We start from the raw sequence: 25,663 nt of genomic DNA, 5'->3' as shown, positions 1-25,663 counted from the left end.
GTTTATTTCCAACCATACGATAAGTTTGGAATATCGAACGATATTGGTCAAGGCCGAGAAGGCAGCTCGTGTTTGGCTAGAAAACCAAGTTGTAGAACATGTAGCCGTTTCGGATGAGAATCCGATGTTCTTGCTGAAGGCATGAATCTCACTGACTCTTTTAGCTGTGGCTAAGCATATCAGGAAAAGAGTCTTAAAGGTGAGATCTTTCAGGGAGGCTGATTGTAGCGGTTCGAACCTGTCTGACATAAGGAATCTTAGTACCACGTCTAAATTCCAACCAGGTGTAACCAAACGACGCTCCTTCGTGGTCTCAAAAGACTTAAGGAGGTGCTGTAGATCTTTATTGTTGGAAAGATCTAAGCCTCTGTGACGGAAGACTGATGTCAACATGCTTCTGTAACCCTTGATAGTGGGAGCTGAAAGAGATCGTTCTTTCCTCAGATATAAGAGAAAGTCAGCTATTTGAGTTACAGAGGTACCGGTCGAGGATACGGATACTGACTTGCACCAGTTTCGGAAGATTTCCCACTTCGATTGGTAGACTCTAAGGGTGGATGTTCTCCTTGCTCTAGCAATCGCTCTGGTTGCCTCCTTCGAAAAGCCTCTAGCTCTCGAGAGTCTTTCGATAGTCTGAAGGCAGTCAGACGAAGAGCGTGGAGGCCTTGGTGTACCTTCTTTACGCGTGGCTGACGTAGAAGGTCCACCCTTAGAGGAAGTGTTCTGGGAACGTCTACTAGCCATCGAAGTACCTCGGTGAGCCATTCTCTCGCGGGCCAGAGGGAAGCAACTAGCGTCAACCTTGTCCCTTCGTGAGAGGCGAACTTCTGCAGTACCTTGTTGACAATCTTGAACGGAGGGAATGCATATAGATCTAGATGTGACCAATCTAGTAGAAAGGCATCTATATGAACTGCTGCTGGGTCCGGGATTGGTGAGCAAAATATTGGGAGCCTCTTGGTCATCGAGGTTGCGAAGAGATCTATGGTTGGCTGGCCCCAGGTGGCCCAAAGTCTCTTACATACATCCTTGTGGAGGGTCCATTCTGTTGGAATTATTTGTCCCTTCCGACTGAGACAATCTGCCATGACATTCAAGTTGCCTTGGATGAACCTCGTTACTAGTGAAATGTCTAGACCTTTTGACCAGGTGAGCAGGTCCCTTGCGATCTCGTACCATGTCAGAGAGTAGGTCCCTCCTTGCTTGGAGATGTACGCCAAAGCCGTGGTGTTGTCCGAGTTCACCTCCACCATTTCGCCTTGAAGGAGAGACCTGAAGCTTTTCCAGGTCAGACGTACTCCCAGTAGCTTCTTGCAGTTGAAATGCATTATCCTTTGACTCGAGTTCCATAATCCCGAGCATTCCCTACCGTCTAATGTCGCACCCCAGCCTACATCCGATGCGTCCGAGAAGAGAACATGGTTGGGAGTCTGAACAGTCAGGGGAAGACCCTCTCTAAAGTTGATATAGTCCTTTCACCAAGTCAGACCAGACTTTATCTTTCCGGAAACCGGGATCGAGACCGCTTCTAGCGTCTTGTCCTTTTTCCAGTGAAAAGCTAGATGGTATAGAAGAGGACGGAGGTGTAGTCTTCCTAGTGACACAAATTGATCCACGGATGACAGTGTCCCTACCAGACTCATCCACAGCCTGACTGGGCAGCGTTCCTTCTTCAGCATCTTCTGGATGGATAGCCGGGCTGGGGGTTGATCGTCTTGTTCAGCAACGTCCTCATCAGAGGGTTCCTCATCTGAAACTGATGAGGAAACGGCAACGGAGTGGGCAACGTCTGACTCGCTGAATCCGGTCGCACTGGTGGATGCGTGACGGAGCCGGACGCAATATCATGGCACTGCTGCACAGTCTGTGAACTGTCAACAACCATGGGTGCGCGAGGAAGTACAGCGTCAACCCGAAACTGTCTAGACTGTCTGGGTTGTGCAGTCAACACCCTACCGGGTTGCTGAGGTTGACGCACTGCGTCACAACAAGTCACCTCTGCTGGTTGTTGAACGTCTTCCTAGTGACACACTGAACGTCAACAACCACCTCCGAGCGTCGCTTAACGTCAACGTGCGACTGGCAACCCACACTGGGTCGCATCGGTGGAGGAACCACCTCAACTGGCAGACGCGAGTAGGTTACCTCAGCGTCTAGGGCGCACAACCAACCGGTAGAAAGGTTGTTGGCCAGAAGGTTCTTCTCCGAATTTAAGTCCTCTATCAAGGACACAAGCTTGGACTGCATGTCTTGCAGCAAAGCCCATTTAGGGTCTACGGGAGCAGGTGTGGCAACAGACGGGGTTAGCGACTGAGGCGGAACCATTTACCATCCCTGGAAGCCTCGTAATGTGTGCATAATAGTACAGCAAAACTTCAAAGGCTCGACAAAAGTTGAGAAGTTGACCTGTAAACAACTGGAGCGTCTCCTGGCTAGGCGCCAGGGCGAGTCTACCAGAATTGAGAAGTCTACCTGGGCAGAGGCATGAACTCCCAAGCCGAGAACTTCTCTCGTGTCCTATCAGACTCTCGCTCTATAAGCCAGTTTAAAAGAAGGGAAATCAAAGGCTGTATCCCTAAAACTCCTCCTGGTGCAAAAACCAGTCGCCTAGCCAACGTAACGCTCTCTAGGAGAGCGAGAGAGCACTAGCTTAACAACAACGGCTTCGAAGTAGCTAGGCCTAGTGTAAGTTCTGACGTGAGACGAATGAGGAGCAGCAGTTACAAGATCCGGACGAAGATCCTTAAAAAATCATCATGATTTAATTAAAGTCCATAGGAGGCTAAGCAGCTTAAGGCTCCTCTCCAAATGACAGAGTCCTCAAAGGAATATCAGTAGGAGGGAGAACAGCACTTTCTCATCTACAGGAACCTTGTCCGAGAAAAGCTAGGTATCTCAGTGAGGGTCTCACTGGTGCATTAGCAGCAGACCAGAAGGCAACGTCATGTAACTGCTTGACAGACTGTGAACTGTCAAAAACTGAACTGTCAACCACAACAGGTGCGTGAGGACATACAGCACTGGTGCATTAGTAGCAGACCAGAAGGCAACGTCATGTAACTGCTAGACAGTCTGTGAGTTGGCAACAACCATAGCTGTGTGGGGAAGCAAAGCCTCTACTCCTGACTGACTAGTCTGCTGCGGGCGAGTAGCGGTAACCACAGTGGGTTGCGGAGGTTGACGCACAGTGTCAAAACAAAGCAACTTAACTCCACCCTCCTGTTGTTGTGGCAACTCGTGAACGTCAACGGAGGGTAGCGTGCGTCTGTGAACGTCAACGTGCGGCTGGCAGGGTACACTGCGCATGGGAGGTGGAACTCTCACAGGCGGAGTGCGGGAGCAGGTAGCGGCAGCGGCTACTGTACGCACAACAGTGGTTGGTTGTAGGCTAACGGGTGCAGCGTCAACCTTCTCCGCACGATACTCCTGCATAAAAGATGCTAACTGTGTCTGCATAGACTGTAGCAAAGACCACTTAGGGTCTACAGCAGCAGGTGCGGCAACAGACGGTGTTACTGCCTGTTGCGGTACCACTTTGCCTCTCTAGGAGGTGTGCAGTCATCGGAAGACTGCAGCGAGTCCGAACTGACCCAGTGGCTACACCTGGGCCGTTGGACTTGCGCGGAAGGGACCGACTTGCGCTTAATAAGCTGCGAGACCTTGGTCCATGGTTTCTTACGAGAAACCTCTTCCGCAGACGAGAAGTAAATGGGCTCTCTCGTCTTTGTGTGGGTGGGGCGATCTTGGGTAGATACGCCCGAAACCACGGAGGGAAAACGTCTGTTCGTTGAACAAGGCCTGACGAACCCATAAGTCGTTCGACATTACTTCTCCCCTGGGCTTGGGAGCTTGCAAGAGGTCCCGGACTAGGTGAACGACAGGCACGAACAGACGAACCCTCGGACGCAACACTGTAACACTTTGCGCATATCACTTTATCACTTCGATTTTCTGTTTTGCACTTATTTCACTGAAATCGAAACTTTTACTGATTTCTACCTGAAACACGCAATTCTACCCTTCATTAAAAGGTAGTAATTGCGAAAACAGTCGTATAATGCAGCTCATTAATACTAGCAAAAACAGAAAACATATAAAGATAAAGAATTCAGTGGCTGGGAAAGAGACTAAACACTAGTTCAATTAAACTACGTTTACAATCTCTCACCGCACATAGCCTGGGGAGAAGAATAAAACCCTAGAAACGTTTTACCTTCTTCCCCGTACAGCGACTAGGGAGGAGAGTGACACGAGAACAACGTTACCCGCTTGAACGGAACGTTTTTTTTTTTTTTTTTTTCTCCTCTCTCTCCCTCCGTCTCTATCTCTCTCTCTCTTTCTCTCTTGATTTCGCACCTGAGAGAAGAGCCCAATTATATATCGTCAAAAAAACATGTTATATGGCTAAAGGAAAAAACTGAAAGGTTTTCCAAATAAAAAGTTCCTTTAATTTAGAATTTAAACCATTAAGTTAAGAAAGAATGAACGAAACGTCAGAATCGATTTACTCTTACTGCAAAGTGAAACCGTGATACACTCTCTCTCTATCGTAACGATAGAGCGCATGTTGAACGTCCTGAACGTCAACAACTGCGTAGTCTAAAAAAACTAAACGTTAGTTCATCTTTGAAAACAGTACGAAGACTATCAAAGAAATTCTTTCATAAAACATTAAATTTAAAAAGTTTTAAATTCTTTAAAGGCTAAATACAATATAACGGGCTTAACGTTGATTAATTTCGGTTCCAAGTTAGGACCGCCTACTATCAGGAAAGGTCGCAAATAAACAAAACATAAAAAAAACTTTTTATGTTTATAATAAATGGAAAGTTAATCGAAGAGGCCTAATAAAGGCGGAGAGATATAAAATATATAGATCTATAACGTGTTAAGCAAAATTACTAAAAACCTAAACACACTTCCGTCTAAGGGAAGGGTCGGCCATTTAAAAGTGAAAGAGAGTCCATACTCTCTTTGTCACCATAATTAAATCTATCCAAAACGAGTTCAAGTTTTGAGATGAAGATAAAACCCCTGCATAGCAAAAGCTCAAAACTAGAATAGTGTACTTCACCAAATAGTTGTGAAAACAAATCCAGTTAGTAACAGCGTATTTTAGTAGGTCTTACCAGTGGCACGACAGAGAGAAAATTGGTTCTGTGTTGACATGGAGTACTTGAGTACCTGCTCGACAGATGGCGCTGTTGATGTACACCCCCACCTGTATAGCGATCGCTGGCGTATTTTGTCCTTAGGTTTTTCTGTCGGGCAGCAGAGCTGACAGCTATATGATCACCGGCTAAGTTTAATATTGAAAAAAGAATAATACAGAATGTCTATCCGGGAACAAAAGGGGTTTCGTGGACATATTCATGGCAATCTATCTAGCCACCAAGGCCCTTCTCCCAATATTTTGGGGTAGCCAACATAAAAAAAAAAAAGTGGGGGACTTTTCTTCTCTTTGTTTCTCTCAGCCTGACAAGGGATTTAGCCAAGTTTGATTGATTCTGCTAGGGTGCCACAGCCCACCATAAATAAAGCTTCATATGCTGAATCCCCTACTGCTACTACCTCAGCGGTCACCAAGGAGGAAGCCACAGGGCTTATCGGAACTACGTCACAATCACTTGCCATTCATTCCTATCACATACCGCTTTTTTCATTCCATCCATCCACCCAAACTTTGGCCTTCCTCTTATACTTCTCCTATCAACTCTTGCGTTCATCACCTTCTTTAGTGGACAGTCATTTTCCATTCTCTCTATACAAACCACATCAACACATTCACATCCACTCTAGCTGTTAAATCATTTCTTACACCCATTCTCACCATCACTATTTTGTTCCTAACTTCATCTAATCGAGATACACCAGCCATACTTCTCAGACACTTCATCTCAAACACATTCATTTTATGTCTCTCCGTCACTTTCATTCCCCACTACTGTACTCCGATCCATGCATCAAAGTTGGTACAATCCATTTCTCATACAGAACTCTTTACATTCATTCCTAAGTTCCTAACCCTCTATTCTTTAGGAAACAAAATCCAACAATTGCAAAAGAATATATACTATATCATAAGAGACAATGTTAATTGTCACCTAAAAATGGTGATGACTCAAGATGAAAAAAAAGGAAAAATCTTTGATTTCATAAATATGGTTGGAATGAGTATGAAATACCAAGGGAATAATAAATACCAAGAAAACTAAAAAATCCCAAAAAGTATTAAGAACACCATGGGAGAGGAGAGTAACATAATAAATATATATAATAGATGGACATAATTACTTCAATTAAAGAAATATGTAGCAGTCTTTAATACTTACCACCATCAAATTGCAGATTTCAGAAAAGAAGTGTGGGTAGGTTGGTAGATCATAAAATATCACATGCCTCACTCCTTTGATGCGATATCGTCTATAAAAGTGGAATCTTTCGGTGTACAAAAGAAATTGTCGCTTTCCATCAAAGAATAAGCTGCGTATCTTGGCAAGTTTGTGCATTTCCTAAAAGAGGAGAATGTGTAAAGAATTGACCTGACAATTTGGTGTATGGGTAGGCAAAGGAAAAATAAGCTATAACCAGCAAGGAATCCAAAGTAGTACATTGGATCCCTCTTAATACCTTAAACAAAGCAAGGTATCAAAAGTAAAACACATGTCAGTCATTCATTGGCAATATATGAAATTAACATTCATAACTTCTTATATAATACAATGATGTTTCATGTAAAATTAATTGTTGATAAATACAGTCAAGATGATGATGAAATTCAATAGAAAAAAATTAAATGGGTGATTTATGTAGTGTAAACAAAAATTACTACCTTATTAATTGCTTTATCTAAAATACTATGTAAATTATATTTTCATAACCCTGCATTGACAAATACAGAAGCAGGAAATGTTGTCAATTAAAAAAAAACTTCTATTATCAGTAAATGTATAACTTAAATAACACTTAATCTATAACAGTTAAGTATTCAACACCATTTAACTTACCCCTGCCATATATTCATTTATGCTTGAAAAACTGGTACCGCCATCCTCTTTTAAATACTTTACAAGTCGCACATAATCACAGTAATCAGGAATATATACTAGTATCCCCATACGACGATTTGCCTGGTACTGTGGTAGTACTTCCTTCACGAAATAGTTGAACCGACTGTCTGGATCTCTCATTCCTGTCACTCGAATCATAACCAGTTCTGCTGGGACAACAACTTCTTGGACAGATCCGTCCTTTACATAATTTAGAACCTGAGTACAAAAATAGATATCCAATGTATTAGCAATCAAAATAAATTATCTAAATATCTAAAGTAATTTTTACCCTTACATACAAATTATAAACCGTAACAGGACTTTCTTTTCCTAGATTTACTATTCACAATTATGCTGGCATACAGTAATGAGTTAGAGGGTAAATGTTAATGTCATTGCTCACAAGAACAGAGCCTAATTCTATTTTATTACTTTCAAAGTAATTTAGTTTTAATGGCATGCAGGTAAAAAAGCCATTCTATTTTCATTATCATCTCAAATCTCATTCATTCACTTATAATAGAATCACGTATGAGTACACTTTCGAGGATTATTACCCTATACATCATAAAAAATAGATTGGGGCTATCTCCTGCTACTTTTGTTGATCCAAGGAGTACCCTAAGGCAATATGGAGCTCTCATCCCATGACATAAGTAGATGGTGGACATTGTAATTAGTGCATGCAGTTATAAAACTTTTAGTCCCTCTTACTAGTCTGTATTTCTGTTAGCACACACAACTCTATGTTTGTTCTTAGAGCAAAGGAGTATAGAGGTTATTTTTTATCAGTCACCCTGGAGCTTTTATTGACTTGAAGTCTCCCTCATGCATTGTGATTTAATCTATCATAATTAATATTTTTTCCCCAAGAAAATGTAGATTTTAAAACAACAAACAAGACTTTCTAACCCCTTGAGATCCAACCACTCAATAAAAATTTTGCCACTCAAACCCAAAGCCATATTTTGGGGACATTTCTATTCATCTTAACACAAAGACTATCAAAGATATGACTTTACAATCTTTTCAAACATAACTTATAGCTGAGTAAATTTCCTATTCATTGATATAATTTTATATATTTTGCAAAAATTCTATATGCATAAAACTATAGGAGAGACTTTTGGGGTGAAGGGATGTTAGTGCATTATTAGAATGAGGATGGCAAATTCCTACATATAATTTCCAACAGACAAAAAGTAAACTTGCATCATACAGTCATAAGATCTAAGCATGAAAAATCTAAATATTTATGTACTATATCTCTCCAATAAAAATTTGAAAAGGTAGTCTTGACACCTGATGGGATCAGTTAGTGTTAGGATTTCTTTTAAAATGAAGGAAGAACAGTAAACTCTCTCTAGAATCTAAACCTAAACCTGACTGCCTCCTCCTCGGGTAGGTTCTCATAAGCTTGTAAAGTTAATTGAGTGAGGCAAATTGCACAGATATTTGAACATCATAAAAATGACATAGGTCCATTTAAAGTTTAAAGGTTACTAATGAATGACAGAGGCAAGGGATAGGAAAATTACCTAAAGGCTGACCATTTATACAAATGATCAATGCCCAAGGCCCCTCTCCATCAAGCTTGACCACGGAGGGCCAGGCAATGTTTTATGATGACACAGCAGGTAGACCTATAGGCTCCCCAAGGAAAAATTAACTGTAGAAGCCTGGAGACTCGTCTCAAACAACCTTCAGCGCTTTTTCTCAAACATCCCTTCAACCTCTGGTGCCAGGGCCAGGGCTTTTGTGGATATTGGATCCTCCATTAGGAACTCCATCGGAACTATAGATAGGGGAGGGAGGTCGGTGGTCCATAAAAGGTAGTAAATAACCGTCCCAAAAGACTGATCTCACAAAGACTCGGCCTCATGTCTCTGCCAAGTTGCCTAATGGTAAGACAAGCAACCCTCTACTCTCGGTCAATAAAAGAGTGGGAACACTGGCATCAGAGTTTCCCTCTACCTCTCCTCTTCCCACTGCCACCCCACCTAAACAGGTAGGCTGGGGTGCTTGAAAAGGTCGTACACTCACACGCTCTTTCGAGAAAGAGGTCACTGGAGCTGTGGACTTAAGTCTTGGAACATGTGCAAGACCCTTTCTTGATCGCTGTAGGTTAGGTTGAACCCAAAGGTTTGACTGCTGCCCCATTTTTGGACCAGAGGCCTTGAAAGAGACGCTCAGTGGATCACAGAGTCCTGCAAAGCAGTTCTCAATGAATCTAACCCCGCCTCAACACAACCCTCTAGTAGGAGAAAAGTACCTACTCGCACAAACAAGTTTCTCAACGTCAACACCACCCCTTGAGAAGTGAGAAACCAAAGCGTGTTGCCTCTTCAAGACCCAGATAGTGCACAGGTTTGCTGACAAGTGGGTAAGGAAGGTGACTGCCTTTCCACTCAATGGCACAAGACTCTTGTACAGTACTTATCCAAAGGCTGCATAGTTGATAACTTCATTGACTTTGCAAAGTACGTAAGTGCCCCTGACCTCTGATCAAGGCAGGAAAAAGCGTGGAGAGCAGCCTAGGCCAAAGATTCCTTGGCCGCAGAATCTGAGGCTGATTAGGAAGTGCCTTCAGACTTGAGTCTCTCCAATAAGAGCGGCCTCCCTCGTGAGAGAGCATACTGACGGGTCAACCTGCATAGGTGCAGACATTGTGTTCTCCAGTGTGTAGAACCTTCGGTGTCTGGAGTTGGAGTGGCAGGATCTTGCTTGACCTGCTGGCATGAGTAAATCTTTAGATCCGTGGATCTGATCATCCATCAGGCCAGGGCTAAGTTCACAAGCTTCAACAAGGACAACTCCAATGAGGGCTTCGAACCTTGAGGGACCTCAAAGTGCCGATCCATGACCAAAGTCATTCCCACCAATGGTGCCAAGGTAGCCTCCTCCAGGCCATTTTACTCATGAATAAGTGCAAGGACCTCCACAAACAAACTCTCAGACTCCGGGTAGTCTGCCTCAGAGGGCCCAGGACTGCGATCTGGGGTCCTCGAGACACCCAGCCTCCAATCTCCCATGCCCTTCACCAAGGCTGAGGGTGAGGCAGCATGCTCCAGAGACTCAGCTCTCCTAACAAAGGCAACCGTTCCATATCAAGGACAGGGACGGGCATGTAATCGGAGGCTGATGAAGGCCTGGCAAGGCCAACAGCAGCAGGAGGAGATTTCCCAGTATGAGACCCGACAGGAATAAGAGGAATACCAGGTACTTCTCTCCCTGCGGTTTGAGACAGAGGGGATACCACAAGCCTCATGCTCTGCAGAAGTCTCTCGACCAACCAAATCACACATGAGTTAGAGAACGGTCTCGAATGGTACCATCCACTCTATCCAATCGAGAGATCACATGCGGATAGAGGGAGGAACAACTGTCCAGTGTCCTAAAAGAAAGGGAGATGGAGGTTGTTGCCAAAGCTCCTCCATCAACTTTGGAAAAGAAAGTTTACAGGGCTGTACACCTCTGTTCTGGTCAGCTACCAATGAAGCCAGGGCTGCTGGGGTAGCTGTGACATGGGGTCAGGCCGCCACGTCGAAGGCCCCAAGTCCCAATGTGACGTGGTGCCGGGAACCACTTGGGTGCCATCCACCACCCTCGAGGGAGGTGGTGCCACAGGGAGCTCTTTCTCTGCAACTAAGACTGTCCTTCCTGGACTTCTTAGCCCTACTCCTCCTATTCTTCATCTGAGAAACAGTCAGATAATGGAAAAAGGACAACACGGAGGAGGAGGAGGAGGAAGAATAATGCACAGAGAACAAAAAAAGATAACGAGAAGGAGGAGGAAGAATAATGCACATGCTCCTTCCTCTTCTAGGTCTCACTCCTGGCTCTGCAAGCAGAGCAGTCAAGGTCTGGGCGACTGTTGAAGAAGACTCTCCTTCAAAGGGAGAAACCACGTGGGTTGCTCCAACAGGAGCCACAACACTAAGGCACACTATCACAGGGGTAAGGGAGAGGAGTGGTGAACACAGGCACTGGCTCAGGGATTTGGGTAACACCAGGGATAGCGGTAACAGTACACGTTTTATCTTTACCTCTCTTACCTTTCCCTTTATCCTTATCTTTGAAGGCCATGGGATCTACAGCTCCCAAGCCCTGCACCTTCTCTACCAGTTCTGGGTACTCTCTTGCCTGACTTACCTTCCACCTTAAAGGGAACCACTGGACACCCTGACACAAGGGGAACCATTATGCCCTTCACCACTGGCATCACTGAGGACACATGAGACAAAATGCACATGGGGGTACCAGAGGAGAGGTAGTCTTGGCTACCAACCCCCTCAAAAAGGTCATGGAGGGCCCAAGCCTTCCTACCTAAGGTCAAACTCATCATTAGCAGCCTGCACAGTTGAACTGAGGAGTATCCAGCTCCCGGAGGGGAGGGACAAACACCAGGGATTCCCTACACTCCAGCGCAACCTAAAAACTCCGCTGACATCTGCAGCGTATTTCCTGGGGACTGATCCAGGGGGGTATACATAGGCACGACAGCAGCAGCAGCAACCACAGAGGAGACAGAAGCAGCAAAAGACTTTCCCAGAGTCGTCTTGAGGGTTACCCTGTCAAACCCCAACAAATGCTTCAAACGTTTCCTTCCCTTCAGGGGATAAGCCTGCCATGGCACCAGAGGCTACGACCTACACTCAGGACATGGTGATGACTGCAAACAATCATACCCCCTACAAGAGACAGAGAAAGTGAAAATCAACTGAGTTTCGCCACAAAATTATTGCAGCGTCATCTCTTCTCCCAGCAAACACAAACTTTTTGCTTTCATTCTATTCACTTCCTGAAAGAAGAGACAGACATTAGACACTTTAAATTCTAGACAGCTGTCTGTAAATCCATCCACGACAATGGTTGTAACAGAAGGGGTCAGGACTTCTTGCCCCTTTCCCTACCCAGTTGGATAACTGCTCGTTATCCAACTTTAAACGACCAATTCCAGCTCATTCTGACACAATATCCCTAATTAAAGGACGAGGGTTTATATGTTATGTAGGAACAAGCTTGTGTTTAGGGCATAAGAACATAATGGACAAATTATAAGTAATGGGTTTTGGTGACTCTAAAGACAGACAGTGAATGTGATAAAGAGTCAATCTAAATTCTAGTATTATCATGTGAAAGATAAAAAGGCAACTTAACATACCTGCACCCTTCCAGTAAAATTTTTGCACTTGTTAACTAAGGCTCTGCCATGATCAATATTTGTTGCAGAGAAGAAAAGTGTCTGTCTATATAAAGAAGAATGACCATCTAGTGTCCACATTCGTATTCTTGTTATGTCTGTGTTAAGTTTATGTATATCATGAGGGGGTTTGTTCAAAACCTCCATCAATACTAGCAAGTGCTCCCAGTTCTGCATCATCAAAACATCTGCCTGAAAAAAAAGGTTCACATAATCATCCATTTAATGTTTTATTCATATTGGAAACAAAATTTCAATGTTCATTATAACAACTTTTTATTGTCAAACATAAGTTTGTTTTATCACAACACCAATAATAATATTCAAACTTTATTGGTTACACACAGGCCATTGCCAACACAACTGCTCTTGGAAAGCATTCAAACTGGATCATTTTTCTCATTCCCCAAATTCTCTCAATATGATATCCATTTAAATAATCACACAAACAGAAAAAGACATCACCAAAGGTAAAGAAAAGCATAAGTGATAAAGTCCTGTAGAGCACTGTCGAGCAGGCAACATGAACTTGAAAGCCAAAGAAGACGTGAGGTTTCAGGCAGGTTGGTTTTAAGATTATTCCTCCTTACAATTGCCTTATTAATAAACTTCAACTATCACTTTAACTTTCCAAAAAAGAATACTCCTGTTATGATACCAAATGTTGCACTGTATATCTTATTGGAACAAACATCCAAAAATAAGAGAGAATTCAATAGGATCCCTCAGGAAGTGTATCATAAAGAAAGCCAGGTATTTGCTGGCATCAAATAACATAATCCTTACACTTAAAATTAATATTGATCTTCAATAAAAACCACATACTCATATCTTTACCTGATCTATTATCAACATTTCTATGGAGGTTAAAAAATCTGTTTCAGCAGTACTGAGATGGAAGTTGCCCATCAGACATCGCAGTCCAAGTGGAGATGAAATTATGATATCAGACTGATAGAAATCTGAGTACAACTGAAAATATAGAATAAATATAAAGATATTCAGCAACCTTAGCACAAATAGGACTCATTATGTGAAATATTTTAATAGTTATAAAAAAGAAATAATACAATATATATACACCTGTACTATATTTGTGTACAGCTGGTATAAAGTAAAAACTAATTACCATATAAATAAATAAAAAATCAGTATTGCTTACCTTTATTGTACGTTTAGTAAGCTTTAATCCAATCTTAAAATCTTCTTTAGAATTTCCTTTGAAAATTTCATGGAAGTCTTCTGCCCTATTAAGATTCTTTGGGGGATCCTGATTTTCGCCAGGACCAAAATCCTCCCGAAAACGACTTTGCTTAAGAATATCAAAGTTCTTATCTTGCAGTAACAAACTTATTACTTCAATCAATCTGCAATAGATAAGTGAAATAGGGGTCAAATTTACAATCTTTACTTTCATGAAATTTTGTAGAAAGCATTGTATAAATGTAGTACAATGTACACTATTGTTTTAACATTAATGAAGCAGCTCATTTTAGTCATTGAATTGGATTATAAAATCAAGTCTAGAGGCCAGGCACTGGGACTGGTGAGGTAATTCAACAGCATCATAAATAGCAAAATTATGTTGAATTTTTTTTTAAACACTACTTGAAAAGTAAAGTCACACAATATGACATCATACATTAAAGAAAAGTAATAATTTTACTGATCCATTCACAAAAAAAAAAAATAAAACATCTTAACTTCTCTAAATTGACAGATTCCCTGTTATACTATACATCCCAAACATCATTCAGACAATAAACAATATATAGTATGTTTATTTTCATAGAACATTAATATCTTGAAATCTTTCTACCACACTATTATATATGGTATACATCTTTTATCTGGTATTAAACTGCTATGAAGGTGATATTCATTATAGTAGCATTGTAGGCTTTTTGTATTTCATATAAAGTACTAGCTGAATAAAAACTTGTAATTTGAATCATTATCATTCAATAAAATCATCTACAATTAATATACTCTATACATGATCTATCACTAGACCTCTTCAATTATGCTTAGCTAATTTGGTTAGTTGTCAGAAGTTTAACCAGACCAAAAACTTGAATGCTACCATAAGAGGAAAACAAAATAAAGATAATCATTTCAATCAATTCTTAAAGATTTTTTTATAGTTTGGGATTAGATTCTCCTAGCCACATCTTTTGATTTTTATATAACTACTTTATGCCTCATATTAAATACCCAAAGTTGCTGTCTGAAGTGACATTTATGCAGTACTGACCAGAGTAAATAGATGGCCATCACCTACCTGTATGCAGAATGTTTGAAAGGAAGAATAATCAACACCTTAGGTCTTGTATAGCCCTGGTCACGAAAGCACTGATGAGGGTCCTTTTTTTTCTTTTTAGTCATGCTTTTGTTTAATTTAGAGTTGTGCCTCAGCACTCTTTTCCTAGTTTTTAGGACATGATTCAAAGCATGAATAGCATATACAGTCCTAATTTCCTCATACTTCTCATAATTTGCCTGTGGGTAATAAAGGTCTGAATAATTGGACATGATTGCTAATAATTCTTTCTGCAAGTTAGTAAGACCAGAAGGACAGCTGGCTGATGCATTGCCAACTAAAACACAGTTATCTTTCAGAGGCTTTAAGATATGATAATCATCCAGGCTGTAATTCTTTCTACGGGGAGGTTTGGGAACAGCAGCGATATTAGGTAACTCCGTCTCAGAATCTTCATTGGCCAGTAACAGTAGCTTTGGCTTCTTTACTTCTACTTTTGGAACATCTATCTTTACTCTTTTCAATGTAGCCCACTCTTCAAAGCTGGAAGTCCAATTTTCTGACTTCTGAACTTCCTCGGCAGTGTCACTGTCAATGTTCAATTCAAAGTGCTTCTTAAATGGATCATTTCCATCCTTCAAAGCATCATCTTCATCATCAATATCCTCCTCAACTTCTTTAATTACTTCTTTCACACCATTTTTAGATGTTTTCTGAAAAAGAAAAAAGTCAAAGTTACAATCTATTTCAAAAGTGACCATATAATTACAGTAAGTTTATGCACCATAATAACAATGATTACAGTATAATGAAGTTTAACCACAATTTGTGGTAACTAAACCTGGGCCAACCTAGCTTTACATTAGACACTCACGCCTATTCATATTTCGTTCTAAGTCACAATTTCACACAGTTATATGTATGGATAAAGGAGGGCTTACATTATTTATTTAATATAGTCATGATCTAGAAAAAATTTTATTTTCCTTAGTAAAATAAATTTTTGAATATACTTACCCGATGATCATATAGCTGTCAGCTCTGCTGCCCGACAGAAAAAACCTACGGGCGGAATACGCCAGCGATCGCTATACAGGTGGGGGTGTACATCAACAGCGCCATCTGTCAAGTAGGTACTTAAGTACTCGATGTCAACATAGAACCAATTTTCTCCTCTGTCCACTGGGTCTCTATTGGGGAGGAAGGGTGGGTCCTTTAATTTATGATCATCGGGTAAGTATATTCAAAAATTTATTTTACTAAGGAAAATAACATTTTTCAATATTAAACTTACCCGATGATCATATAACTGATTCACACCCAGGGGGGTGGGTAGAGACCAGCATTACATGTTGACATTATTATGAGCTAAGTATTCCGTATTTCATTTTAGCAGTTATTCAAAATAACAAGCATAAAATAAATAAGTACCTGGTAAGGAAGACGACTTGAACAATTACTCTGCCTTTTTAAGTACGTCTTCCTTACTGAGCCTCGCGATCCTCATAGAATGCTGAGCGACTCCTAGGAGCTGAAGTATGAAGGGTTGCAACCCATACTAAAGGTCCTCATCAAAACCTCTAATCTAGGCGCTTCTCAAGAAATGACTTTGACCACCCGCCAAATCAAGTAGGATGCGAAAGGCTTCTTAGCCTTCCGGACAACCCACAAATATTTCAAGAGAAAGATTAAAAAGGTTCTGGAATTAGGGAATTGTAGTGGTGGAGCCCCCACCACTACTGCACTCGTTGCTACGAATGGTCCCAGAGTGTAGCAGTTCTCGTAAAGAGACTGGACATTCTTAAGATAAAAGACGCGAACACTGATTTGCTTTTCCAATAGGTTGCGTCGAATATACTTTGCAGAGATCTATTTTGTTTAAAGGCCACGGAAGTTGCGACAGCTCTAACTTCGTGTGTCCTTACCTTCAGCCAAGCTTGGTCTTCCTCATTCAGAGGGGAATGAGCTTCTCGTATTAACAGTCTGATAAAATAGGATAAAGAATTCTCTGACATAGGCAAAGATGGATTCTTAACTGAACACCATAAAGCTTCAGACGGGCCTCGTAAAGGTTTTTAAAATAGAACTTAAGAGCTCTTACAGGACATAATACTCTTTCTAGTTCATTTCCAACCATACGATAAGTTTGGAATATTGAACAATATTGGTCAAGGCCGAGAAGGCAGCTCGTGTTTGGCTAGAAAACCAAGTTGTAGAACATGTAGCCGTTTCGGATGAGAATCCGATGTTCTTGCTGAAGGCATGAATCTCACTGACTCTTTTAGCAGTGGTTAAGCATATCAGGAAAAGAGTCTTAAGGGTGAGATCTTTCAGGGAGGCTGATTGAAGCGGTTCGAACCTGTCTGACATAAGGAATATTAGAACCACGTCTAAATTCCAACCAGGTGTAACCAAACGACGCTCCTTCGTGGTCTCAAAAGACTTAAGGAGGTCCTGTAGATCTTTATTGTTGGAAAGATCTAAGCCTCTGTGACGGAAGACTGATGCCAACATGCTTCTGTAACCCTTGATAGTGGGAGCTGAAAGAGATCGTTCTTTCCTCAGATATAAGAGGAAGTCAGCTATTTGAGTTACAGAGGTACTGGTCGAGGATACGGATACTGACTTGCACCAGTTTCGGAAGATTACCCACTTCGATTGGTAGACTCTAAGGGTGGATGTTCTCCTTGCTCTAGCAATCGCTCTGGTTGCCTCCTTCGAAAAACCTCTAGTTCTCGAGAGTCTTTCGATAGTCTGAAGGCAGTCAGACGAAGAGCGTGGAGGCCTTGGAGTACCTTCCTTACGCGAGGCAGACGTAGCAGGTCCACCCTTAGGGGAAGTGTTCTGGGAACGTCTACTAGCCATCGAAGTACCTCGGTGAGTTATTCTCTCGCGGGCCAGAGGGAAGCAACTAGCGTCAACTTTGTCCCTTCGTGAGAGGCGAACTTCTGCAGTACCTTGTTGACAATCTAGAACGGAGGGAATGCATATAGATCTAGATGTGACCAATCTAGTAGAAAGGCATCTATATGAACTACTGCTGGGTCCGGGATAGGTGAGCAAAGTATTGGGAGCCTCTTGGTCATCGAGGTTGTGAAGAGATCTATGGTTGGCTGGCCCCAGGTGGCCCAAAGTCTCTTGCATACATCCTTGTGGAGGGTCCAATCTGTTGGAATTATTTGTCCCTTCCTACTGAGACAATATGCTATGACATTCAAGTTGCCTTGGATGAACCTCGTTACTAGTGAAAAGTCTAGACCTGTTGAACAGGTGAGGAGGTCTCTTGCGAACTCGTACCATGTCAGAGAGTAGGTCCCTCCTTGCTTGGAGATGTACGTCAAAGCAGGGCGTTGTCCGTGTTCACCTCCACCACTTTGCCTTGAAGGAGAGACCTGAAGCTTTTCCAGGTCAGACGTACTGCCAGTAGCTTCTTGCAGTTGAAATGCATTGTCCTTTGACTCGAGTTCCATAATCCCGAGCATTCCCTACCGCCTAATGTCGCACCCCAGCCTACGTCCGATGCGTCCGAGAAGAGAACGTGGTTGGGAGTCTGAACAGTCAGGGGAAGACCCTTTCAAAGGTTGATAAAGTCCTTTCACCAAGTCAGACCAGACTTTATCTTTCCGGAAACCGGGATCGAGACCGCTTCTAGCGTCTTGTCCTTTTCCAGTGAAAAGCTAGATGATACAAAAGAGGACGGAGGTGTAGTCTTCCAAGTGACACAAATTGAACCACGGATGACAGTGTCCTAACCAGACTCATTCACAGCCTGCCAGGGCAGCGTTCCTTCTTCAGCATCTTCTGGATGGATAGCATGGCTGGGGGTTGATCGTCTTGTTCAGCAATGTCCTCATCAGAGGGTTCCTCATCCGAAACTGATGAGGAAACGGCAACGGAGTGGGCAACGTCTGACTCGCTGAATCCGGCCGCACTGGTGGATGCGTGACGGAGCCGGACACAATATCATGGTACTGCTGCACAGTCTGTGAACTGTCAACCATGGGGACGCGAGGAAGTACAGCGTCAACCCGAAACTGTCTAGACTGTCTGGGTTGTGCAGTCAACCCCCTACCGGGTTGCTGAGGTTGCCGTACTGCGTCACAACAAGTCACCTCTGCTGGTTGTTGAACGTCTTCCTAGTGACACACTGAACGTCCACAACCACCTCCGAGAGTTGCTTAACGTCAAAGTGCGACTGGCAACCCACACTGGGTCGCATCGGTGGAGGAACCACCTCAACTGGCGGACGCGAGTAGGATACCTCAGCGTCAACAGGGCGCACAACCAACCGGTAGGAAGGTTGTTGGCCAGAAGGTTCTTCTCCGTAAAAAATCCTCTATCAAGGACACAAGCTTGGACTGCATGTCTTGCAACAAAGCCCATTAGGGTCTATGGGAGCAGGTGTGGCAACAGACGGGGTTAGCGACTGAAGCGGAACCATTTACTATCCCTGGAAGCCTTGTTATGCTTTAATTAAAGTCCATAGGAGGCTAAGCAGCTTAAGGCTCCTCTCCAAATGACAGAGTCCTCAAAGGAATATCAGTAGGAGGGAGAACAGCACTTTCTCATCTACAGGAACCATGTCCGAGAAAAGCTAGGTTATCTCAGTGAGGGTCTCACTGGTGCATAAGCAGCAGAACAGAAGGCAACGTTCTGCTTGACAGTCTGTGAACTGTCAAAAACTGAACTGTCAACCACAACAGGTGCGTGAGGACATACAGCACTGGTGCATTAGTAGCAGACCAGAAGGCAACGTCATGTAACTGCTTGACAGTCTGTGAGCTGGCAACAACCAAAGCTGTGTGGGGAAGCCTCAACTCCTGACTGACTAGTATGCTGCGGGCGAGTGGCGGTAACCACAGTGGGTTGCGGAGGCTGACACACCGTGTCAAAACACGGCAGCTTGTGGTAGCTCACGCACGGCAACGGAGTGCTCCGTGTGTCTGTGGGAGTCAGCATGCGTCTGGCAGGGTCGACTGCGCATGGGTGGAGGAGCTCTCACAACAAGAGTGTGGGAGCAGGCAGCCATGCTGGGCGCACAACCGTGGCAGGTTGTAGGCAAACGGGTGCATCGTCAACCTTCTCCGCAGTCGGAGTGTGGGAGCAGGCAACAACCAAAGCGGAGTGGTGGTGAGTGGTGGGGACTGCCGTGGGTTGCGAAAACTAACGCATCGCGTCAAAACACGGCAGCTTGACTCCACCTTCCCACTGCTGATGCGGTAGCTCACGCATGTTAACGGAGGGTGCCGCACGTCGGCTAACGTCAACATGCGTCTGGCAGGGTCGATTGCGCATCGGAGGTGGAGCTCTCCGCAGCCGGAGTGTGGGAGCAGGCAGCCTCAGCGTGAGCTGGGCGCACAACCGTGGCAGGTTGTAGGCTAACTGGAGCAGTGTCAACCTTCTCCGCACGAAACTCCTGCATAACCGCAGCTAACTGAGTCTGCATAGACTGCAGTAAAGACCACTTAGGGTCTACAAAAACGGCAACAGACGGAGCTACTGTCCGTTGTGACTGAGGGTCTAAAACAGCTGGTGCGGCAACAGACGGAGTTACTGCCTGTTGCGGTACCACCTTGCCTCTCTTGGAAGGTGTGCAGTCGTCGGAAGACTGCAGCGAGTCCGAACTGACCCAGTGGCTACACCTAGGCCGTTGGACTTGCGCGGAAGGGACCGACTTGCACTTAAAAAGCTGCAAGATGTGGTCCATGGTTTCTTACGAGAAACCTCTTCCGCAGACGAGGAATAAATGGGCTCTCTCGTCTTTGTGTGGGTGGGGCGATCTTGAGTAGATACGCCCGAAACCACGGAGGGAAAAACGTCTGTTCGTTGATCAAGGCCTGTGGAACCCATAAGTCGTTCGACATTACTTCTCCCCTGGGCTTGGGAGCTTGTAAGAGGTCCCGGACTAGGTGAACGACTGGCACGAACAGACGAACCCTCGGACGCAACACTGTAACACTTTGCGCATATCACTTTATCACTTTTGATTTTCTGTTTTGCACTTATTTCACTGAAATCGAAACTTTAACTGATTTCTACCTGAAACACGCAATCCTATCCTTCATTAAAAGGTAGTAATTGCGAAAACAGTCTTACAATGCAACAGAAAAACATAAATAAAGATAAAGAATTCAGTGGCTGGAAAAGAGACTAAACACTAGATCAAATAAACTACGTTTACAATCTCTCACCGCACAAAGCCTGGGAACAAGAATAAAACCCTAGAAACGTTTTACCTTCTTCCCCTACAGCGACTAGGGAGGAGAGTAAAAAAAAAAAAAAAAACGAGAACAACGTTACCCGCTTGAACGAAACGTTTATTCTCCTCTCTCTCCCCCCGTCTCTATCTCTCTCTCTCTTCTCTCTTGATTACGCACCTGAGAGAAGAGCCCAATTATATATCGTTAAAACATGTTATTTGCTAAAGGAAAAAACTGAAAGGTTTTCCAAATAAAAAGTTCCTTTAATTTAGAATTTAAACCATTTAAGCTAAGAAAGAATGAACGAAACGCTAGAATCGGTTTACTCTTACTGCAAAGTGAAACCGTGATACACTCTCTCTCTATCGTAACGATAGAGCGCATGTTGAACGTTCTGAACGTCAACAACTGCGTAGACTAAAAAACTAAACGTTAGTTCATCTTTGAAAACAGTACGAGACTATCAAAGAAATTCTTTCATAAAACATTAAAATTAAAAAAGTATTAAATTCTTTAAAGGTTAAATACGATATAACGGGCTCAATGTTAATTAACTTCGGTTCCAAGTTAGGACCGCCTACTATTAGGAAAGGTCGCATATAAACAAACATAAAAATTTATTTTTTTATAAGTTTATAACAAATGGAAAGTTAATCGAAGAGGCCTATAAAGGCGGAGAGATATAAAATAAATAGATCTATAACGTGTTAAGCAAAATTACCAAAAACCTAAACACACTTCCGTCTAAGGGAAGGGTCGGCCATTTAAAAGTGAAAGAGAGTCCATACTCTCTTCGTCACCATAATTAAATCTATCCAAAACGAGTTCAAGTTTTGAAATGAAGAAAAAACCCCTGCATAGCGAAAGCTCAAAACTGGAATAGTGTACTTCACCAAATCGTTGTGAAAACAAATCCAGTTAGGGACGGCGTATTTAGTAGGTCTTGCCAGTGGCACGACAGAGAAAATTGGTTCTATGTTGACATCGAGTACTTAAGTACCTACTTGACAGATGGCGCTGTTGATGTACACCCCCACCTGTATAGCGATCGCTGGCGTATTCCGCCCGTAGGTTTTTTCTGTCGGGCAGCAGAGCTGACAGCTATATGATCATCGGGTAAGTTTAATATTGAAAAAAAAAATTTCATTGTCATAAATCATTGCTTAAATATGAATTTACTTTCTTTTACAAACATAATTACATTCAATATATTCTTTTCAATATTAGCTGCTTTTATTTTCAAGCTTTAGACTTGAAGAAAAGAACAACTGATGATGGTGATTTGCATATTAAGTGTCATTTGTCTTGTGAGCAAGCTCCTGCAGTTATCTTGAGGTAGCACCTCAAGCTCCTCACTCGACCAAGTAGCAGCTAATTTGGATCATTGGTTACACTACGAAGGCTCCTAACCCAGAAGGGCTCAAACCTGGGACCTGTTGCTGCCAGATTTTAAGGTCTGGAGACACACTCAAGAACGAAGTCGGCTATTCCCTGTCCCCAACCCTGGAATGGGAAATGTCAATGTTGTAAGAAAGGGGAACTTTACCTCGGAAGGAAAGTCACTGGGCAGCGCTGTGACACTGAATAGTGGTCGCTATTTTAGGAGCAATCACAATCATGCCTGCAGTTAAATGTCGGAAACTCAGTCGTGAGCTGACGGGAAACTGCAAGATGAAGGACGATCGTAAGTTGACGGGCAATCACGAGCTGCAGCAGGACTGGGTGAGGCGAGTCTACTAGGGGAGACAAGTCAGCAAGGCAAGACAAGTCAGTGGGGAGAGACGAGTCTGCTGGGCACGACAGGGCAGCTTGGAGTAAAGGTGGACAGATCCTGGAAATGTCAAACTCACAGGGGGTGAGCAACATTATCTTCATGCTCTGATGAGCCGCACTTCGAGGGATGAGAGAAAGGCATGGACAAGTCCATAACCCTCTCTTAATCCCACATGGCGAAAACTACTCAGGGAGGACCAAACCTGCGTACGAGAAAGGTGTCCACCATGAGTACAGCAGAAACAAGCTTCGGACTTTGCCCTTCCTCCGCCCGCTGAGCAAGCTCAGAACGAGGGAGAGCCGACGTCAGCACGATGATATGGAACTGCCGCAGGCGTAGGCGATAAAAGCATTGACGTGGCAGGAGAAGCAACTTCCACAGGAATAGGAACAAACATCAGACTTTGCACTCTGTCCACTGGTTGCCATCGCAAAAGGGAGTGTGTCATCGTCAGCGCTAAAGAAAACCACTCAGGAGAAAACCTAACCAGCGAACAAGAAAGGTGACCCCCGAGAGGCACAAGAACACGCTTCTGACTTTGCACTCCTTATGCCGGCTGCATTAGCAGATCGATGGAGTGCGACGTCTTGAGCGCTGAAGAAAACCACTCAGGAGAAAATCTGACCCACGCATAGGAAAGGTATTCCCCAGGATGCGCAAGAACATGCTTCAGACTTTGCCCTTCTTAAGCCACCTGCCATCGCAGAACAAGGGAGTACGTCATCGTCAGCTCTGAAGAAAGCCACTAGGGAGAAAACCTAACGCGCGAACAGGAAAGGTGTCCCCCGAGAGGTGCGGGTACAAGCTTCCGACTTTGCACTCCCTCCGATGCCTACCATCACAGAACGAGGGAGTGCATCGTCGTCAGCGTAAAGGAGAGAGATAGAAGTCGAGCTCTGGGTCAGCTGCTTTGGCCTTCCTTACATCAAACTCGCAGGGTGCAAGCAACATTTACTTCATAGGGTGAAAGAGCATCCACATGGAGAACGACTCCCCTGCAGGGGAGGACCGAGCTGCTGCACTAAGGGAAGTGAGGAATTCCTCTAGCCTAAGGGTTGTCCAGTGTCAAAACGAAAGAGAACGTAAGAAAAGGTTTCTCCGCCCTGGAGAAAAACCCTGTACTATGCTGTCTCTGAAACACCAACACTCGCCTGCGAAAAATAAACAAAGACTAAAAGAACAAATTAGTCAAAAAAGGTTGGGCGGAAGAGAGAGACAAACGTCCACTCTCCACCAAGCCAAAAGAAAAAGTGATGATAGAACACAGGTGCGTGTGTGAGTAGGGTGGCCGGTACTAACTCCCTAACCCCCCTAAACAAGCGGTGGGGTAGTTACAACTCCTTAAGTCTTATGGCTAGTCTTCCGCCTTCACCAAAACTATATTGTCTACTTAAGAGTAAGAGGATTTGTATTTAGTGTCCGAACAAACAGACACCGAGGCTTTGAACTGCTAAGCAATGTTTCAAAGAGTAAAATGACCGTGTGAAAAGAGAAAAAAGCTGGTTTATAAGCATGTAAAGATACAAACAGATATAAATAAAATTACAAGGTAATCATTAATTTATCAAAAGTATACATTCATGTACAGTTGTCAGAAAAGAGGATTTTTTCCTGATAAAATTAATATTAATAATGCTAACCTGGATAATTTAGCTAGCCCTGAATACCAAAAACTCACCCAATTCTGGCCACATTGGCAACCCTGCTACCTCCTAATTTGTTCTGCCATTGGCAATACTGTCTGCTGAATTGAGTTTTCACGAGCCTCTAGTCAGTTGTATAATACCAGATGGTGGGAAGGATAGGTAGAACTAGCTAAATTATCCATGTAAGTATTACTAACCTTAATTTCCTTATGAAAATTCCATATTAATTAACATTATCTTAGGTTGTGTGTGAGAGCGAGCACGAGGCAAAGGTGGACGAGTTGCATGCGCAAGTTAATGCTGCGCTGCATTCTTAACCGAGCTAAGCAAGCGAAATATCAATCACACCTGGAGCTCTAACACAGACACCTGTAACTTGCACAGTCTCGCAAGACCACGGAGGAGCAAACCTACCTGTGAAAGCGAGTAAGCCTACTAGTGCAAACGCTGAGGCATGTGAGCAACCTCTGCCAGATAGCATACGCACAAAGTACATATAGTACTGTACAGTATAGCTATCGCACACAAGGTCTCTCAATAAGGGGTCGTCTTATCCAACCGATATGAAAATCATACCTTGAATTCAATACCAAGTGATGTTTACTGGTAGACAAACCTAGGCCTCCGTACAATAACCAATAATAAAAGTAATCATACCATATTTAGTATTGGCATAAGCTCATGATAAATAGCCTATTTGAGGAAATATTCCATATGAGTAATGAAATCAACTTTTATCTATGTGAGTCCACCTGACAAAATGTAAACAGGGAGCTCTAACCTTTAGATAATTTTATTGGTACTATTATTGATGGCAGTACAGTGATAAAATTTAGATAAGCATAACATTTATTTTTCATTAAAAATCCATCCTTATTAAAACTATCCTCACTCTTTCGCCAATCTTGCATCATCTTTCTGTCACATCAAACGTTCTAGTGCCAGCACAATAATTATTGCTCAATTTCTTGGCTGCCTGTATAACTTTTAATTTAAAACTAACCTCAAACTTTCTTCTTTTTCTGGTGATTCCATAACTGACGTGGATATAAGTTGTTAAGATATTAAACTGACTTAAAACTGAAATTAGGGAAAATATTTTGGAAATGGAATGTACAGTTATTGTTTGTAACACTTTAGAATAATCATAAGACCATAACATTATCAAACTGTCATTAGCGGTTATTTGTTTTTGTTGACTAAACACAAACAAAATGGTTGTCCTGTTATACAGCAAAATCTAGCATATACAGATATGACCTAAATTCATTGAAGTTTGCCCCAATTCTTACCTCCTCTGATCTGAAGGTCGTTTTATACACGGAAATATACAGTATCCATTTTGGTTTTAGTGATGTCAGTGACTAAGTGGTAGAACAAAATGGAGTTTTTATGATAAAACAAAGTTTTATGAATACTTACCTGGCAGTTATATATATATAGCTGATATCTCTAAATCGGCAGAATTTTTAAAAACGAGGCAACCGCCATGTGGTGGTTGGGAGGTAGGTGGTTACAGTGATCCCTC

The 25,663-nt window shown here is 42.9% G+C and overlaps 1 protein-coding gene across 1 annotated transcript in view; it reads right to left on the bottom strand.

Moving 5' to 3' along the window:
- Positions 1 to 18,734, bottom strand: part of LOC137639395 (U3 small nucleolar RNA-associated protein 25 homolog) — a 28,461-nt gene extending 9,727 nt beyond the window's left edge. The window contains exons 1-7 of the mRNA XM_068371669.1: positions 18,681 to 18,734; positions 14,537 to 15,228; positions 13,418 to 13,622; positions 13,093 to 13,227; positions 12,217 to 12,447; positions 7,008 to 7,268; positions 6,333 to 6,512 (exon numbers count right to left, since the gene is read on the bottom strand). Coding sequence (XP_068227770.1) covers positions 6,333 to 6,512; positions 7,008 to 7,268; positions 12,217 to 12,447; positions 13,093 to 13,227; positions 13,418 to 13,622; positions 14,537 to 15,228; positions 18,681 to 18,734 — 1,758 coding nt within the window. The remainder of the gene's footprint in view (positions 1 to 6,332; positions 6,513 to 7,007; positions 7,269 to 12,216; positions 12,448 to 13,092; positions 13,228 to 13,417; positions 13,623 to 14,536; positions 15,229 to 18,680) is intronic.
- Positions 18,735 to 25,663: the final 6,929 nt, after the last annotated feature.

Source organism: Palaemon carinicauda, chromosome 4 (assembly GCF_036898095.1).
Source record: "Palaemon carinicauda isolate YSFRI2023 chromosome 4, ASM3689809v2, whole genome shotgun sequence".
In the NCBI taxonomy this organism is placed as follows: Eukaryota; Metazoa; Arthropoda; class Malacostraca; order Decapoda; family Palaemonidae; genus Palaemon; species Palaemon carinicauda.
The sequence above is the reverse complement of the archived record's forward strand: the minus strand, read 5'-3'. Positions and strand labels throughout refer to the sequence as shown.